Genomic DNA, 18,439 nt, shown 5'->3' with positions numbered 1-18,439 from the left:
CCCACCAAATCGGACCCAGAGTGACCCCGCCCACCAAATCGGACCCAGAGTGACCCCGCCCACCAAATCGGACCCAGAGTGGCTCCGCCCACCAAATCGGACCCAGAGTGACCCCTTCCACCAAATCAGACCCAGAGTGACCCCTTCCACCAAATCAGACCCAGAGTGACCCCGTCCACCAAATCAGACCCAGAGTGACCCCGCCCACCAAATCGGACCCAGAGTGACCCCACCCACCAAATCGGACCCTGAGGTGCCCAGCCCATCAAATCAGACCCTGAGGTGCCCAGCCCACCAAATCGGACCGAGTGACCCCACCCACCAAATTGGTCCCTAAGGTGCCCCGCCCACCAAATCGGACCCAGAGTGGCTCCGCCCACCGAATCGGACCCAGAGTGGCCGCGCCCACAGAATCGGACCAAAAGTGACCCCGCCCACCGAATCGGACCTAGATTTACCCCGCCCACAAAATCAGACCCAGATTGACCCAACCCACCAAATCGGACTGCCTGAGGGGCACCCAAGTGTGAAAGTCTTGCAGGGGCAGCCCGGGCACCATTCCAAAGCACTATCTGTAGTTCCTTCAGGAAATACCCATCTAGTGGTTGTTTGTTATTTTAATCTTTTTTACAGATGACACTGGCTTCGGGGATCTGTTATGGTTCTCAATGGCAAGAGAACATAGCCCAGCATACATAGGAACTAGCTCTTGGAAGGATGGAAACTTAAACTGACCATGAACTAAACCTGTCGCACAACTAACAGTAGCCGGGTAGCGTAGCCTGCGTTTTATCCCTAGACGCCCAGCGCCGGCCGGAGGACTAACTAATCCTGGCAGAGGAAAATATAGTCCTGGCTCACCTCTAGAGAAATTTCCCCGAAAGGCAGACAGAGGCCCCCACATATATTGGCGGTGATTTAAGATGAAAATGACAAACGTAGTATGAAAATAGGCTTAGCAAAATCGAGGTCCGCTTACTAGATAGCAGGAAGACAGAAAGGGTACTTTCATGGTCAGCTGAAAACCCTATCAATACACCATCCTGAAATTACTTTAAGACTCTAGTATTAACTCATAACATCAGAGTGGCAATTTCAGATCACAAGAGCTTTCCAGACACAGAAACGAAACTGCAGCTGTGAACTGGAACAAAATGCAAAAAACAAACAAGGACAAAAGTCCGACTTAGCTGGAAGTTGTCTGGTAGCAGGAACATGCACAGAAAGGCTTCTGATTACAATGTTGACCGGCATGGAAGTGACAGAGGAGCAAGGTTAAATAGCGACTCCCACATCCTGATGGGAACAGGTGAACAGAGGGGATGATGCACACAAGTTCAATTCCACCAGTGGCCACCGGGGGAGCCCAAAATCCAATTTCACAACAGGGATCAAAATGACAAGTAATGGTGAGTATGTAATCTATGTTTAATGTACTAAATGTCTATATGTATGTAATGCATGTAATGTATGAATGTATTGTATGTAGTATGTATGTAGTATGTATGTATGTAGTATGTAGAATGTATGTGGTATGTATGTAGTATGTATGTATGTATGTATGTATGTATGTATGTATGTATGTAGTATGTATGTAGTATTTTTTTTTACATTCAACACATTAGCCGGATGATGGGACTACTACTGTCCCATCATTGACTAATGTGTCAATCACTGTCACTGTAGCAAGCATCGTCCGATGGGACTTGTAGTCCCATCGGACGATGCCTGCACACACGCGCAGAGCCCCGGCAGCCCTCACATACCCCCGGCAGCCCGCACAGAGCCCCGGCAGGCACACACAGACCCCCGGCAGCAGACACAGACCCCTGGCAGCACACACAGACCCCCAGCAGCCCGCACAGAGCCCCGGCAGCCCACACAGAGCCCCGGCAGGCCCGCACAGACCCCCGGCAGCCCGCACAGACCCCCGGCAGGCCCGCACAGACCCCCGGCAGCCCGCACAGACCCCCGGCAGGCCCGCACAGACCCCCGGCAGGCCCGCACAGACCCCCAGCAGCCCGCACAGACCCCGGGCAGGCACGCACAGACTCCCAAGAGGCCCGTACAGATCCCCGGCAGGCCCGCACAGACCCCACCCGCACACACAGACACGCACAGTGTCCGCCCACGCACCGCCCACACTCTTCCCCCCTCCGGAACAGGATGTAGAAGGACTGAAAGGGCTTATTTACATTCCGATATTTGTGTCCCATTGACTTGCATTGGTATCGGTATCGGCGATATCCGATATTTTTTGGATATTGGCCGATGCAATCCGATACCGATACTTCTGGATATCGGAAGGTATCGCTCAACACTACTTCCCAGGCTAAAAATACCAGCTCGTCTGGTTTTAAGAATGAAGGGGATTGCATGTCTTTTTTTATTGTCAGGCTGGGTCACATGCTTCGCAGGCCAATCACAGCCATGCCATTACTTGACATGACTGTGATAAAGCTGGCAGTGCCCACAGCCTTGAAGCTTGTTATTTGGCTGTTCTGCAACCTTTCAACAAGTTTTACTAGACTTCTGGACTCGAAGAGGAAACTGGATATATGGTAAGTAGTCAGTTTTCGAGGTCCGGTACCAGACACTAGAAATCCGGTATGAACCCTGAACTTTCGTACGAACCCCAAATTTTCCAGTCCGGATTCGCTCACTCCTACTCATAAGCCATTTTCATGGTAAAATGGTGAAACTGCAACAATGTTGTGAAAACCTAGGCCATTAAAGGGGTGGTCCGGAGGTCAAAGAAATTTTAATCTAAATCCCTATCTATTTGATGCCATAATCTAAACAAATTTCTAATATGCTTGCATTAAGAATGCCCTACCTTTTCCTAGCCACACTATTTAATAGCTATTGTACTTTTTTCCCTACTTCCTGTGAGATCACGATTCGTTTGAAAATCTCAGTGGATGCTGGAATATTCAAAGGAAGTGTAATCAGAGAATGGCAGAGGCTGCGGTCACTGTTACAGCCTCTGCCACCTTGCTGAAATGAAGAGTTATCAGTGACGCTATTTTCATGGGCGGGGCTAGTCTCTGCAGTTTCCTTACACGCTTTCATCGTGGGATATGCACAGTGACAGCGCGTACTCTGTGTTGACAACTCAGCCCTGTAATAACAAGCTGGCAACACAGAGGAGAGGGTGGTGTCAGGAGTCTCAGCAAGTGACTGTGGGGGCAGTGCTGGACTCTGCACACCAGGTACCCTAACACTACGCTCTGACACTGCGGACTCCTCTGTGTTGAAACTGTTGAATGCTTTTCTTCTCCTTAGCCACCTCTTTGTTGGTTTACTTTGTATCAAAATTTATCTTAAAAATTTCAGCACAAGGAACTTGGCAATGTTAAGCCACATTCACTTTTCTCTGAGCCATGCTTCATTTTCTACTTAGTTTTTAAAAATCACTAGTGAGGAGCAACAAGAAAAAAAATGTATTCAAAAGATATAATAAATCTAATTCAAGGCATGCCAATTTTCGCCACCTTTGCTAATCTCCTCACACAGATTTGGTGTGCATGCCGTATTGTGTTTTTCTCATAGCTTTTCCCAATTAAGGTTAATTCCCATTTAAAACCATGATCATCCATAAATGTTCATGCTGTTTTAAGGAACAAACATAGGAATAAATGATTGAATATAATTGTTAGTTATACTTCTATTTTATTTAGTATCAACTCTCACATTTTTTACTCCGTTTAACTTTCCGGGATCAAAAACTGTATGTGTGAATCTGTGAATCAACCCTAAAGAGAAAAGTTTTAGGAACAAATCTATCTAAAGGAATCCTTTAAAAATCCACCATCTGAAACATATTTAGTGGTTGATACCTTTTAAATGGCTAACTGAAAAGATGATAACAAATTGCAAGCTTTCGAGACTACTCAGGTCTCTTCATCAGGCATAGACTAATACAAAATCTGAAGAATCACATATTTATACACAACACAGCACAGAATTAATGCATCATTATGGAAGTGGGATAAACAGCTGTGTCCATAAATATTGGAACAGTTCATAGATAAGGAGTGTGAGTTTTATCGTCCTCTGATTGGGGTCTGATTCTATGTTGTGATGACCTCACAAGAACTGAGGAGCAAATTCCTTAACTGATGTAAAAAGACATAAATCCATGCGACACATTCATTCCTGCACTGAGTGTGTCAAAGGTTGTCATGGGTTTATACTCCCAAACTCTTCTGTCTCTCTGAGTTTTGAAGTTAACTTTTAATACAAGTAATTTCATGTCCATGGTGCTGTGATCAGGGAGACAAAAATGTATTGCCACATTGTCTCCCCTACATACAGACCCCCCGCTGGACATTTGGTACATATAATTAGGTACACCTCATTAGATGTGATGCAGCTAAAAGTACCTGGGAATCTTTATCTTGTCCATGGTCATTATAAATGACCATGTTTTATAATTTTTCTTGTTGCAAGGAAAGGTTCCTGTAGCTGTTGGAGAGGACAGGGAGCTTCTGAAAATGATGCTTCTTAGATTTGGGGGCTGCCTGAAACACAGTAGTGGGGGGTATGGAAATATGGATTGTAAGCGGGCATGTTTTTGTAGTAAAGGTTGTAATTTCCGTGCAGCTCCTCTTAGCACTTCCAGATTTGGATTGTAGTTGACTACTAGAGGCACCCGGTTATTTTCTTCTTTAGCTTTGTAATGCAGGAGATGATTCCTTGAGTGTTGGAAGATATACGATTGGATCTGATGGCTTGGCTGTAGACAATGGAGTTTTTTATATGTTTTGGATGATTTTTCAGATTTTGCATTAGTCTATGCCTGATGAAGAGACCTGAGTAGTCTCGAAATTTGTTACCATCTTTTCAGTTAGTCATTAAAAGGTATCAACCACTGAGGACTCTCAATTCTAAATATTTTGCTATCTACTGGCTAACACAGTACAAAGATATATATCTTTCCTGTACCATGTGAAACAATCTTTATTTTGTATTCTGATAGGTGATCATTCTGACTGTCTTGGAGATCCTAAAGAGCTCCTACAGGGTCTGATAGAGAGAGGTATGAGATAATAATGATAATATGATAAATATTGATAACAAAATACCCTTAGATCGCAATACATGTTAAATCCCATGTAGCAAGCACACCTAGATTGTGACCTGGTCACCTTTAGACTACGTTCCCACTATTGAGCATTTGGTGAGTTTTTGATGGTGCAGAGTTTCTGCACCTATTATTTAAATTAGGTTACTTGCGGGTTTTTTTAATTACATTTTCTTGTGCACTTTTATAACATGCTTTTTTATTGAGTTTTTAAATTTTTTTATATCTTGTTAATACGTCATACTTGAAATAAACTGCTTTGATTTTGCTATTTCCTGATATTTGGCTTGACAAAACTTAATTGATATACTTAGGTGCGGATAACATGCATTTTTATGCTTGTAGATTACATGTGTTTTGGACGCTTCTTTGCCGCGGAAACTCACTTAAGACGCATGTGCGTTTTTTTACCTGCTGATTTTCCGCATCTAATGCAAGTCTGTGGGTAAAACCCGCATAGAAAACTCAGTGTAAACCCAAGAGAAGTTGAAAGAAATTGTACAGTACAATATCAGTACCAAATCTTACCCACATGCTGCATAAAAATATCTGCACTGAATCCACACGTGGATATTGATTTGCAGTAAAAAATACTAAATCCACTGCACAAAAATAGTTACTGCGGATCTCCACTTTTGCAATGCATGGAGTCAAATCTGCAGCAAAAGCCATGACAAATGCACATAACTTATGCAGATTTTGGAGCCACGGATTTTTCTATAGACTTTCACTCTGAATTACAGCAAGTTGAGATCTTTCTATGAGGAGTTTCTGCAGAAAATATACCAGAAAATTATTTTTTCGTTACACAAATGATAAACTTTATTTAAAGAAACTGTAATGTCTGGTACCGATTGGTAATAATTGTGTTCTTAAATGTAAAGTTTGCTTAACAATTCCATGTGTTAGGCTTTGTTCACATTTGTGTTACTTCTGTTTAAAAGGGGTTTTGTTACTTTTAACCAGGCAGAACATTGCATGATGCTGATCTATTTAATGTAGTAGTAAAAAGAAACCTAGCACAGCCATAAGGTCGTGAAGGAAAAATATTGATCCTACAGGTATGACCCGGTGGATCATGCCATGGAAGTGCGCTGACAGTTAAGCCAAAGTTCTGCCCGCCCCTTAGGGGGCAGCAGACCAACCCATTGTGAAACAAAATCTAGTGGCAATTGGCCGTCATAGTAGATGATGTCTCTGCCACATGCAGCAGTCTGCACCGTCTGGTCTCATCCTATTATTATGGATTATAATGGATTCTATAAATGGATGACAGCTGATTAGAACTATTCTAAACTTTGTAACTTGGATGCAGGGAAACTTACATGTAATTAGAGACTTTAAAACATGGTAACTCACACTGTAAATATCTTTTTAGGGTTCCCTCCTCTTTATGCAGTGGCTGTCAGTAAAAAAAGTATGAAAGCTGTGAACCTTCTTGATCTGGGAGGTCGTCGCTCCTGCCATGGCAGCTTGTACAGTCCTGCAGGGTGGCTTCTGCTCTCCAGATACACTGTTCGGGCACCGGTGAATGAAACATGGGATTGTGACATTAATTCAGGTAGTAAAACAGTGAAGTGCCATAAACTGGGTACATGTATATGTGTCTTTATATAATGCCATTAAGATAACACACAAAAAAATGTAATCTGGAAAGTTAGACCGTCGTGAGACAGGTTAGTTTTACCCTACTGATGAGGTGTTGTTGCAATAGCAATCCTGCTCAGTACGAGAGGAACCGCAGGTTGAGACATTTGATGTGTGTGCTTGGATGAGGAGCCAATGGGGCGAAGCTACCATCTGTAGGATTATGACTGAACGGCTCTAAGTCAGAATCCCCCCCTAAACGTGATGATACCGTGGTGCCGAGGAGCCCATCCAGGCCAGGGATAACAAGGGGCCACAAGCCTACAGCAAGTAACGCCGCATGCCCCGCAAACCGGAAAGTGGCCCGAAACCCCGCTGCCTCTATCCTGGAGTGCACTAAAAATGTAACTGGGAACCCGGTGCTAAATCATTTGAAGACGACCTGCTTCTGTCTCCAGGATTCATACAGAGCAAAGCAGCTCCCTTAGCTGCGATCTATTGAAAGTCATCCCTCGATACAAGCTATTCGACATATAAATAGAAAAGGGTTCTTTCCAGTTAGAGCATTCAGACTGTAGAATGCCCTACCACAAGAGGTTGTAATGGCAGACATTATGAGAGCTTTTAAAAAAGGTCTGGATGATTTCCTCAATACACATAACATTGTGGGTAATAGATAATTTAGTAAAAAAATGTATAATTGGTGGAGAAAGGTTGAACTTGCTGGGTCTTTTTTCAACCTATGTAACTATGTAAAATTCTATACAGAAAACTCAATCACTTTCATCAGGAGGTTTGCTGCACTCTTCTTATTGAGATCTATAGATACTAGAGAGGTAAACTTGGCTGGAAAAGGAATTGATTCAACATAGAGTCCTGTCCCCTTAAAGGGAAGGCAGGGCCAGTTTTAGGCAAAGTGGGGCCCTAGGCAAAAGTTTAAAATGGGGCCCAAAATGCTAACATATTGCACATCACACAGAAGCATTTCTGTTGTATTTACATGCGCTGTACTCGATACGGTATAATGCAACCCACATATAGTATAATGCTGCCACCCCACAGAGTATAATGTAACCCCCCATAGAATATAATGCAGCCCACTCATGTAGTATAATGCAGCCCCTCCATAGAATATATGGTAGCTTCCTCATATAGTATAATGCAGCCCCCATAGAATAAAATTCAGCCCCCCATAGAATATAATGTAGCCCCTCCATAGAATACAATGTAGCCCTCCTCATATAGTATAATGCAGCCCCCCATACAATATAATTTAGCCCCTATGGAATATAATGCAGAACCCCATAGAATACAATGTAACCCCCTCATAAAGTATGATGCAATCACCCCTCATAGAATATAATACATTTAATACATAGAATAAATTTAATACATAGAATATAATGTAGCCCCCCAGAGAATATAATACAGCCTACCTCCCCATAGAATATAATGTAGCCCCATCAAAGAGTGTGATGCAATAGTCCCCCATAGAATATAATACAGCCCCCCATAGAATATAATGTAGGCCCCCATAGAATATAGTGTACGCCCACATAGAATATAATACAGCCCCCCATAGAATATAATACAGCCCCCCACAGAATCTAATAAAGCCCCCCATAGAATATAATGTAGGCCCCCATAGAATCTAATACAGCTCCTCATAGAATATAATGTAGGCCCCCATAGAATCTAATACAGCCCCCATAGAATATAATGTAGGCCCCCATAGAATCTAATACAGCCCCCCATAGAATATAATGTAGCCCCCCACAGAATCTATTACAGCCCCCATAGAATATAATGTAGGCCCTCATAGAATCTAATACAGCCCCCTTATATAATATAATGCAGGCCCCCATAGAATCTAATACAGCCCCCTATAGAATATAATGTAGGCCCCATAGAACCTAATACAGCCCCCCACAGAATATAATGTAGGCCCCATAGAATATAATACAGTCTCCCATAGAATATAATGTAGGTCCATAGAATCTAATACAGCCCCCAATAGAATATAATGTAGCTGACCCTCCCCTCTCCCTTCACTCATTCATATCTTACACACAATCCTCACCTCTCCTCATGCCCCATGCTGCTCCCAGCTTGGCTCCAGTCTCAGCACCTGCAGTCTGCCCAGCACACAGCAAGTACGTGATGATGTGACATCATCGCGCACCCGCAGTGTCAGAGGGGAATGATGGGAGAGGGAGTGTCAGCTGACGCTCTCTACTCCATCATTGCTTTGAACTGTATCGGCGTCTTAGACGCCAGTATAGTTGAATGAGTCAGCGCTGGCGGGGGGGCAGTCAGCGCTGGCGGGGGGAGTTGGCGCTGGCAGCAGGTGACTGGCTGGGGGCCCCTGGGGGAGCGGCGGCCTAGGCAGCTGCCTGGTCTGCCTGCTGCTAACGCCGGCCGTGAAGGATGGTGCCACGTTTGTAGATCATTAATAAATCAATGTAATATATGTAATATAGCATGACATGCAGTTATAACCAAGTTTTGATTCCATTTGAAACATATTTTGTGTGTTATAGGATAGGAGTTTAAAGAAGGCACTGGGGGCTGACATCTTGTTTTCACAGTAGCAGCACAACACTTTCAATGTCATAATATGGCACCCCATGGTCATAGGAGATAACAGACGCCAACCCTATCTATTGTAATAGAACTGTCACTGCTGAGAACTGGGCACGCCTTTGTGGGCTGCACAATTCACAGTAGTGGAAGTGTTCTGCAGCCATATTCATGGAGCACTCGGATCTGCTAACATAAGCAGCACTGCTTTCAGCAGAACAGATCCTAGATTGACGGCTGACGGAAGTAAAATGCAGGAGAAAAGTACAGGCAGAATAGCAGAAACATCAAGGAGGAACAGTGTACCATTAGCATTATTGGAACAGGAGCTGTCAGCTGCTTGGCAGGAGTTGTGATTCATCCCTTAGTAAGATAAGATAAGGAGCTGCGGGTCTGCAGTGAATGGCCAGGCATTGTGGAGGGGGGTGAGAGAATCATCTGGGTGAGAGAGACTGATGGGAGAGAGACAGTAACTGCTGGTGATAGCAGATCACAGGGCCGTCACCCACAAAATGGCGCTGCCCTGTGATACTACTCTTCATTCTGCCCCAGGGATACTAGCAGGGCTGCCACTAGGAATTTTGGGGCCCCATACTGGCAACATTTTCTGAGCCCCCTTGAGACTCCACCCAGGTTCCACCCCAGCCCCGCCTCCACCCCTGAAACTGTCCACAGTCCCACCACTCGCTCTTGGAAAAACTCAAATTCTCACCAATCACACATTAACAATTCCCATCACCAGATCACACATATAGCCAGCTGCTTTTGTTTTGGCCAAAATATTTATTTAATCTGCCATGATGACAAGGTAGACTCTTTTTGCCGGGCCCTACTCTACTCTAACCTATTAGCCATTTGTTAAAATATGCAATACAATTTAGGTATATTTTTATTTATTTTTCAGTTTTTAAAATGACCAATAATACCACATACAGGGGACAAATACCACCACACCATGACCAGACACCATATTATCACCACATAGTGACCTATAATACCATCTACAAGGAACAAATACCACCACACCATGTCAAGACCACATATTACCACCACAGTGACAGAACAATATCACATATAAGGGACAAATACCACCGCACCATGTCCTGACCACATATTACCACCACATCGTGACCAACTACATACAAGGAACAAATACCAACACAACATGACCAGACCACATATTACTACCACACAGTGACCGAATAATAGCACATACAAGGAACAAATACCACCACACCATGACCAGACCACATATTACCACCACATAGTGACCAAGTAATAGCACATACAGTACAAGGAACAAATACCACCACACCATGGCCAGACAACATATTACCACCACATTGTGACTGAATAGTACAATACTGATCATTAATAAAAAAAAATACTATCACCATAAGTGCCATTATACACAGGAGATCTGTACTTAGTATGCAGTGTCAGTGTACAGGTAATACAGTGATCACCGGTGACATTATACACAGGAGCTCTGTGTATAGTGTCAGTGTACAGGTAATACAGTGATCATTGGTGCCATTATACACAGGAGCTCTGCGTACAGTGTCAGTGTACAGGTAATACAGTGATCACCGGTAACATTATACACAGGAGCTCTGCATATAGTGTATAGTGTACAGGTAATAAAGTGATCACCAGTGACATTATACACAGGACCTCTGTATACAGTATACAGTGTTTAGTGTCAGAGTACAGGTAACACACTGACTCACCAGTGACGTCTCTAGCTGAAGTCCTTCCTCTTTGCATTTCTTTTTAATCCAGCGCAGACTGCCATCACTTCTTTCAGCCAGGACTCGTCGCTGCACAAAATATCACAGTTATCTAGAGCACCACTTCCAGAACACATTCCCCACTTTTTCCCTTTCTTCTACACTACACATCTGAATGCAGACATTCACCCACCATTAATATATAATTGGTTATTATGCAACCCACCATTCCAAATATAAATTATAATCCGCCACTGTGTCCCCACTATCTATACATAGCCACTTCCCCATTTAATATATAAATTAATTAGCACCTGTACTCTTTCCCCCAATTTATTACCAGTCACTTTATCTTCAACACCCCCCACTATGTACCTCCCGCTCTAACCCTTACCCTGATTCATTATAGTTACATGCCCCTTCTGCCTCAATTCATTGTCATGTCTTCTCTCTCCCACCCTTTATTCATTATCAACTGCTCTTCCTTACATTCAATACATCATTTACTCCCCCACCCTCAAAATTCATCATTATTTGCTCTCCCCACTCCCACCTTCAATTCACCATTTGTTCTCCCCACCCCACACCTTAAATTCAATTGCTGTCCCCCCTCCCGCACACTGACTTCATTTGCAGTCCCCATCACCCCCACTTCATTTGCAGTCCACTTTACTTCATCATTTACAGTCCCCTATCATTTCATCATGTGCAGTACCCACTCAAACACACTTCATCATCTATAGTCCCCATCACCCCCACATCATCATTTGCAATCCCCATCACCCTTTTTCATCATTTGCAATCCCCAAGCACGCTCGGGTGGTCTCCGAGTATTTGTTAGTGTTCGGAGATTTAGTTTTTGTTGATTCAGCTGCTTGATTTACAGCTATTAGCCAGGCTGAGTACAGGTGGGGGTTGCCTGGTTGCTAGGGAATCCCCACATGTAATCAAGCTGTCTAGTAGTCGCAAATCATCTAGCTGCAGCGAAGAAAAACTAAATCTCCGAACACTAACAAATACTCGGAGACCACCCAAGCGTGCTCTGGAAAACTCGAGCAACGAGTATACTCACTCATCACTAATTTTAATTACTATTGTAAGCTTAATTTAACAAAAAAACAACCTACAAGAAAACTGGTGGGCGGTGGCACATTACCTTTAAGACTCTGCATATGTGGTGAAACATATTAGGGGTGCACCTCAAGTGTGTGCAAAGTGTATATTTTAAATCTGTTTGCTAGGCAAGCTTAACCACAGCGCGTATAACACTATGTCCATGTAGCAGAATAAACAACACTAGCAAATACTGCACAATGTTATCTAATGATATGACCCTTTACAGCAATATAAATAATGTTTTTATGAATGATTAATAAATGCTATGTTTTATGGCCTGTTAGCAAAAGGAAGATCTGCTAATAGGGTGCTGTGCCGTTAGTAATTATCTTTTGTAGAGACGGGGATTACCTGATTTAGCCATAGAAACATGACTATTTGTGCATACTAGTGATATCCCAGGTTTATAAAACCGCATTGTTAGAATCTTCTGACTTGTATCATCAGAGATGATTAGGCGTGAACCATCTATCAAGGACGGCTCCATGGCATCTGCAGCAGATAGGATGATGTGACATCACACATACCATCCCATCCAGTAATGATGCATTACGCTGCACCTTTACCTGCCTCAGATAAGACAATGCAGAGTAGGAATGACGCGGCGGACACTTTGGGCTGTGAACTGTCACCATATACCAACTGTATATGATGAAACAGCAGGCGTTGTTGGAATAAGGGATTTTGCTGTGCCTAAACGTCAAACATGGTAATTGTTCCTGTCATTTTAAAACAGTAAAAATTAGCTTAATTATGTACTTGAAAGTTTTATTGTTTTTTTTCTTCAAATTATTGTTTTAATTTGTTTGATTTTTTTTGTCTATCTATAGCTTATGAAAAATTTTTCTGGAAGGGGTGCATGCCTGGAGGAGAACACGGTCTATGCAAGGTGTGTGTGGGATGGGAGGAGGGCGGTCGCGTCTATGGAAGATGTGCAGCCAATCACGATGAACGTTATTATGGCAATATGGGGGCCTTAAGGTGAGTCTTAATATAGAGAAGTCATTTTAGGTACATACAGTACATTATAAGAACCAAATAATTTATGCAACTCTGTTCTATAGTTTTATTTTCTTAAAGAAGCACTCCTCTTCTCATCAAAGTCTTTATCCTCTTATTATATTGCAGTCATCCAATTATATAGCACTGTATATTTACAATTGCTCATTTTGCCTTTCTACCCAGTAAATTTCTTCTTCTCTTCACAGTGGTGCCAAACAAATTTCATAAAGCTTCATAAAATACTTCCCCCAAAGAGAAAGAGACCATGCAGTGTAAAATATTCCCCAGCATAAACAGGGACAGGGAAGTCACTAGGATCCATTAGCAGCACGAACCCCTGGATTTCTTTATACCAAGATATTTTAAAGGGTTTTCTAGATGATGATGTTGATAAAGCATTGTGGACATTAAAGGAGTATTCCCATCTTCAAGATCCTATATCAATATGTAGTCGGTGTAATAATAATAATAATAATTATATGACGCCAACATATTCTGTAGTTTGCACACATTATCATCACTGTCCCCGATGGGGCTCACAATCTAAATTCCCTATCAGTATGTGTTTGGAATGTGGGAGGAAACCGGAGAACCTGAAGGAAACCCACGCAAACATGGGAAGAACATACAGACTCCTTGCAGATGTTGTCCTTGGGATTTGAACCCAGGACTCTAGCGCTGCAATGCTAACCACTGAGCCACCAACAACATTACCAAATACCTCCAATTAGAAATGTAGTATAGTTTTCCTGATAACCCCATGTGCAGGACATTGAAATAGCTTAGTTATCTATGACTACGACCAGGGCCGACTCCAGGTTGTCATACAGTATTATGGGCAACATATATTGCTCCATACAGAATAATGGGCCCCATATATTGCTCCATACAGTATTATGGGCACCACATAGTGCTCCGTGAAGAATAATGAGCCCTATATATTGCTCCATACAGAATAATGAACCTCATATATTGCTCCATACACCATTATGGGCGACACATAGTGCTCCATACAGAATAATGAGCCCCATATAATGCTCCATATAGTATAATGAGCCACATATAATGCTCCATACAGCATAAGCAGCCCGAATAATGCTCCATACAGTATAATGAGCTACATATATACAAAATAATGGACCCCATATAATGCTCCATTCAGTATAATGACACAAATATTGCTTCCTACAGAATAATGAGCCCCATATATTGCCCCATACTGTATAATGGGCCCATAAAGAATAATGAGCTTCATATATTGTTACATACATAATGGGCTCCATATAATACTCCAGTATATGATGGACCCAATTTATTGCTCCATATATAATGGGCCCTATATGATGTTCCATATATATAAGGGGCCCCATATAATGTTCCATATATAATGGGTCCCATATGATGCTCCATATATAATGGGCCCCATATGATGCTCCATGATGAGGCTCATATAATGCTTCCTATATAATGGGCCCCATACGATGCTCCATATATAATGGGCCCCATATATGATGTTCCACTGTATGATGGGCCCATACAATGCTCCATATATAATGGGCCCCATATATGATGCTCCAATGTTTGATGGCCCCATATAATGCTCCAGGGTATAATGAGCCTCATATATGATGCTCCAGTGTATGATGGGCCCCATATATGATGCTCCAGTGTATGACGGGCCCATATATGATGCTCCAGGGCAGGGGTGGACAATTAATTTTCCCGAGGGGCCACATGAGAGACCGTGACCATTGTGGAGGGCCGAACCAATAGGCCGAAATTAATTCTGCTCAATATTAATGTCAATATATTATAATTATTATATTTTTGATAATTTTATTAATATTAATTGTATAACTTAATATTTAGCAGAATTAAGAATGCTGATATCCCCCTATATATTGTTTGAACCCGAGCACCGCCCCTTCTGTATATCGTATGAGCCCCCCAACAGCCCCTTATATGCGGCATGAGCCCCACACAGTCTCCCCCCATATGTGGCATGAGCACCGCACAGCCTCCTCCATATGCAGCATGAGCCCCACACAGCCTTCCCCATATGCAGCATGAGCCCCACACAGCCTCCCTATATACACTGCATGAGCCCCACACAGTCTCCCCCATATACTGCATGAGCTCCACACAGCCTCCCCCATATGCGGCATGAGCCCCACACAGCCTCCCCCATATGCGGCATGAGCCCCACAAAGCCTCCCCCATATGCAGCATGAGCCCCACACAGCCTCCCTATATACACTGTATGAGCCCCACACAGCCTCCCTATATATACACTGCATGAGCCCCACAGCCTCCCTATATACACTGTATGAGCCCCACACAGCCTCCCTATATATACTGCATGAGCCCCACACAGCCTCCCCATATACAGCATGAGCCCCACACAGCCTCCCCATATACTGCATGAGCCCCACACAGCCTCCCCATATACTGCATGAGGCCCACACAGCCTCCCTATATATACTGCATGAGCCCCATATGCGGCATGAGCCCCACAAGCCTCCCTATATACACTGCATGAGCCCCACACAGTCTCCTCCCATATGTGGCATGAGCCCCACACAGCCTCCCTATATACACAGCACAGAGCAGCACATGGAGACAGCGAGCAGGCACCGTGGAGCCCGTGGACCTCTGATTTCCAGACCCACAGCTGTCTCGGTCCTCACTTTGCCCAGGTCTGCTCCAGGGTATAATGGGCTCCATATATAATGCCCCAAACATAGAAAAAATAAATAAAAATGAAATACTCACCTCTTTGCTGGCCGCTGCTCTGCTCCGGACTCCTCAGTGTCGCCATATTCCAGCTCTGTACGGTGACTGATCAGGCAGAGGGTGCACAGACGTAGCGTCATCGCGTCCTCTGACCTGAAAGTCACAGAAGACGCCGCAGTGGTGGATCGGGGAGAGGTGAGTACACAAGTGCCGGGGGCCCTGAGCTGGCACTGGCACAGGTACCGGGCCCCATAGCGTGCCGAAGTCACCGATGGCGAGTGGGCCCTCCGCCTGCTCAGGGTCCCGGCACTTGCCCGGGTGCTGACGTCGGCCCTGATTACGACTACTAAAAACTAACTGTCACTTTATGATTGCTCGTAACCATTGTTACCCAAGTTACTGCAATGCCCTGTACATGGGGAAAGTGGCATAGCAAATCAGAAGAACTATACTACACTTTTAATTGAAGGTATTTGCTAATTTTATTATTGCATCTAGTACATATTGGGATAGGATCTTATAGATGGGAATACCTATTTAGTGTTGCAATATAAGCGACTAAAATAAAATAAATATATCCACAGAATAAGTGTTAATTTCAAGATAAGTGGAGCAGGACCAACTGCTAACAAATGCCAGAACAAGAGACTACTGTCCTCCATTTATTGAGCAGCAGTGCGCATGGTCGACCGTTGCTCCATTAATTCTATATGGGACTGCGAGAGGTCGCTAAACACATCCTCAGATTTCTTTACCAGTCCCATAGAGAATAAAGAAAATGGCGGTTCAGCATGCGTACTGAATACAATCACTTGTCTGCAGAATATCTAAATGTTGCAGATATTCAGTGACATGAGCTCCTGTACTCTCTGCTCTGTCCAACAGTCCAAGACTGTCTGAACAGAGCCCCTCTCCCTTTCTGCACACAGCCCCTCTCCCTTTCTGCACACAGCCCCTCTCCCTTTCTGCACACAGCCCCTCTCCCTTTCTGCACACAGCCCCTCTCCCTTTCTGCACACAGCCCCTCTCCCTTCCTGCACACAGCCCCTCTCCCTTCCTGCACACAGCCCCTCTCCCTTTCTGCACACAGCCCCTCTCCCTTTCTGCACACAGCCCCTCTCCCTTTCTGCACACAGCCCCTCTCCCTTTCTGCACACAGCCCCTCTCCCTTTCTGCACACAGCCCCTCTCCCTTTCTGCACACAGCCCCTCTCCCTTTCTGCACACAGCCCCTCTCCCTTTCTCCCTGTCCCATCCTTTATTTATACTGCAGAGCTGCATCCAGTCAGATAAAGAAGCGTCTGCTATTATGGAGCCGGCGGTCCCGTGAGCCAGCAGGACCCCAAAGCTGTGCTAGACTGTGCACCACTGTCTTCTTTATCGAGACACTCCTCCTCTACAGCTGCACAAAGCCTGGAAGAAGGCATTTCCCCATAATAAATGGGTTGCATATTGGCCCCATACAGGAGTACTAGCTGTACAGCCCTGATTTCAGCGCTGCCTGTGATGTCCAGAAAACAAAGGCAATAGGCCTGCATGAAACATTGGTGGCATTTATCAACATTATTGTTGAATACATTCATGTACGTCAAAATTATAAAAGTGGTGCAGGGAAAACTTTACAATAATATTTTGTTACAAAAATGTGCACACTGTTACCATAATAGAGACCCATAATAAATTTGGTTCACAGCATTGTACTTTTTTTTTTTTTCTTTTTTTAGGAGAAATTGTGCTGGAATTTTGCTTATCAAATCTCCCATGCACTCTTTAGTATCAGAAAACAATCTGAGGAGACAATTGCCCAACCAACCACAGAATAGCCACTTCATTGGTTCTACCCTAGAGTTCAGCTGAGTCTTCATCATTGCTTAATGCAGCAGAAACTATACTTTTCCTGCCTATTTATCGTGATTTTGTGCAAGTATTGAATATCAGAAACATATATTGGGAACATTTACCCCAGGGATACACACTGTACACTATACACATATTTTCATCTAGTCAATATCTACATATATGATAAACTGAACATGATTGTCAATGTTCCTGTTAAATTTTTAGGTGTTTGGTTGGAGACCCAGGTGGACGCAGTTATGGGGATGTTGCATTTTTGGAGCATCAATCACTGTTGGATAACATAGAACGTAAGAAACTATTATGAGTTTATCATGTAACTGTTTCCTTCTGTACAGAACAAGTATCTAAAACAAGATAAATTAGTTTTCAGACCTCCCCCCCCCAATTTTTGAAAGATTGTCAAGCTCTGTGAAATATGCACCATAGTTGTTGGCTAAGGTACATTGCAGGCTCTAATCTCTTATTTTATCTGTTACCTGGACAAAAAAATCGTTGGGAAGACCTACTGCACATGAAGATCCATGGTATCCCTAGACATACACAGGCTCTTATCTCATTTATATTTCTAGCGACTAAGCAAACTATTGGCAAAATCTCGAAACAACCAAGGTTAGACTTCCCAGAGGTGAAGGGGCATCTGTTCTTGGTACACGAATAATGAAATACATACAGCTCTCTTGACTGACAGGGTGGAGAGGTTTGAGCCCAATGGGCAGACTACAACCATCATACACAATTGGCTCTAC

The 18,439-nt window shown here is 43.6% G+C and overlaps 1 protein-coding gene across 1 annotated transcript in view; it reads left to right on the top strand.

The window, feature by feature from the left end:
* LOC143815210 (serotransferrin-1-like) overlaps nucleotides 1–18,439 on the top strand; it is a 166,909-nt gene that overhangs the window by 131,504 nt on the left and 16,966 nt on the right. The window contains exons 11-14 of the mRNA XM_077294224.1: nucleotides 4,982–5,041; nucleotides 6,465–6,647; nucleotides 12,930–13,080; nucleotides 17,898–17,980. Of these exons, the coding sequence (XP_077150339.1) occupies nucleotides 4,982–5,041; nucleotides 6,465–6,647; nucleotides 12,930–13,080; nucleotides 17,898–17,980 (477 nt within the window). The remainder of the gene's footprint in view (nucleotides 1–4,981; nucleotides 5,042–6,464; nucleotides 6,648–12,929; nucleotides 13,081–17,897; nucleotides 17,981–18,439) is intronic.

The sequence above is a fragment of the Ranitomeya variabilis genome, chromosome 1, assembly GCF_051348905.1.
Source record: "Ranitomeya variabilis isolate aRanVar5 chromosome 1, aRanVar5.hap1, whole genome shotgun sequence".
Classification (NCBI taxonomy): domain Eukaryota; kingdom Metazoa; phylum Chordata; class Amphibia; order Anura; family Dendrobatidae; genus Ranitomeya; species Ranitomeya variabilis.
Note: the sequence above shows the minus strand (reverse complement) of the source record. Positions and strands in the feature narration are given on the sequence as shown.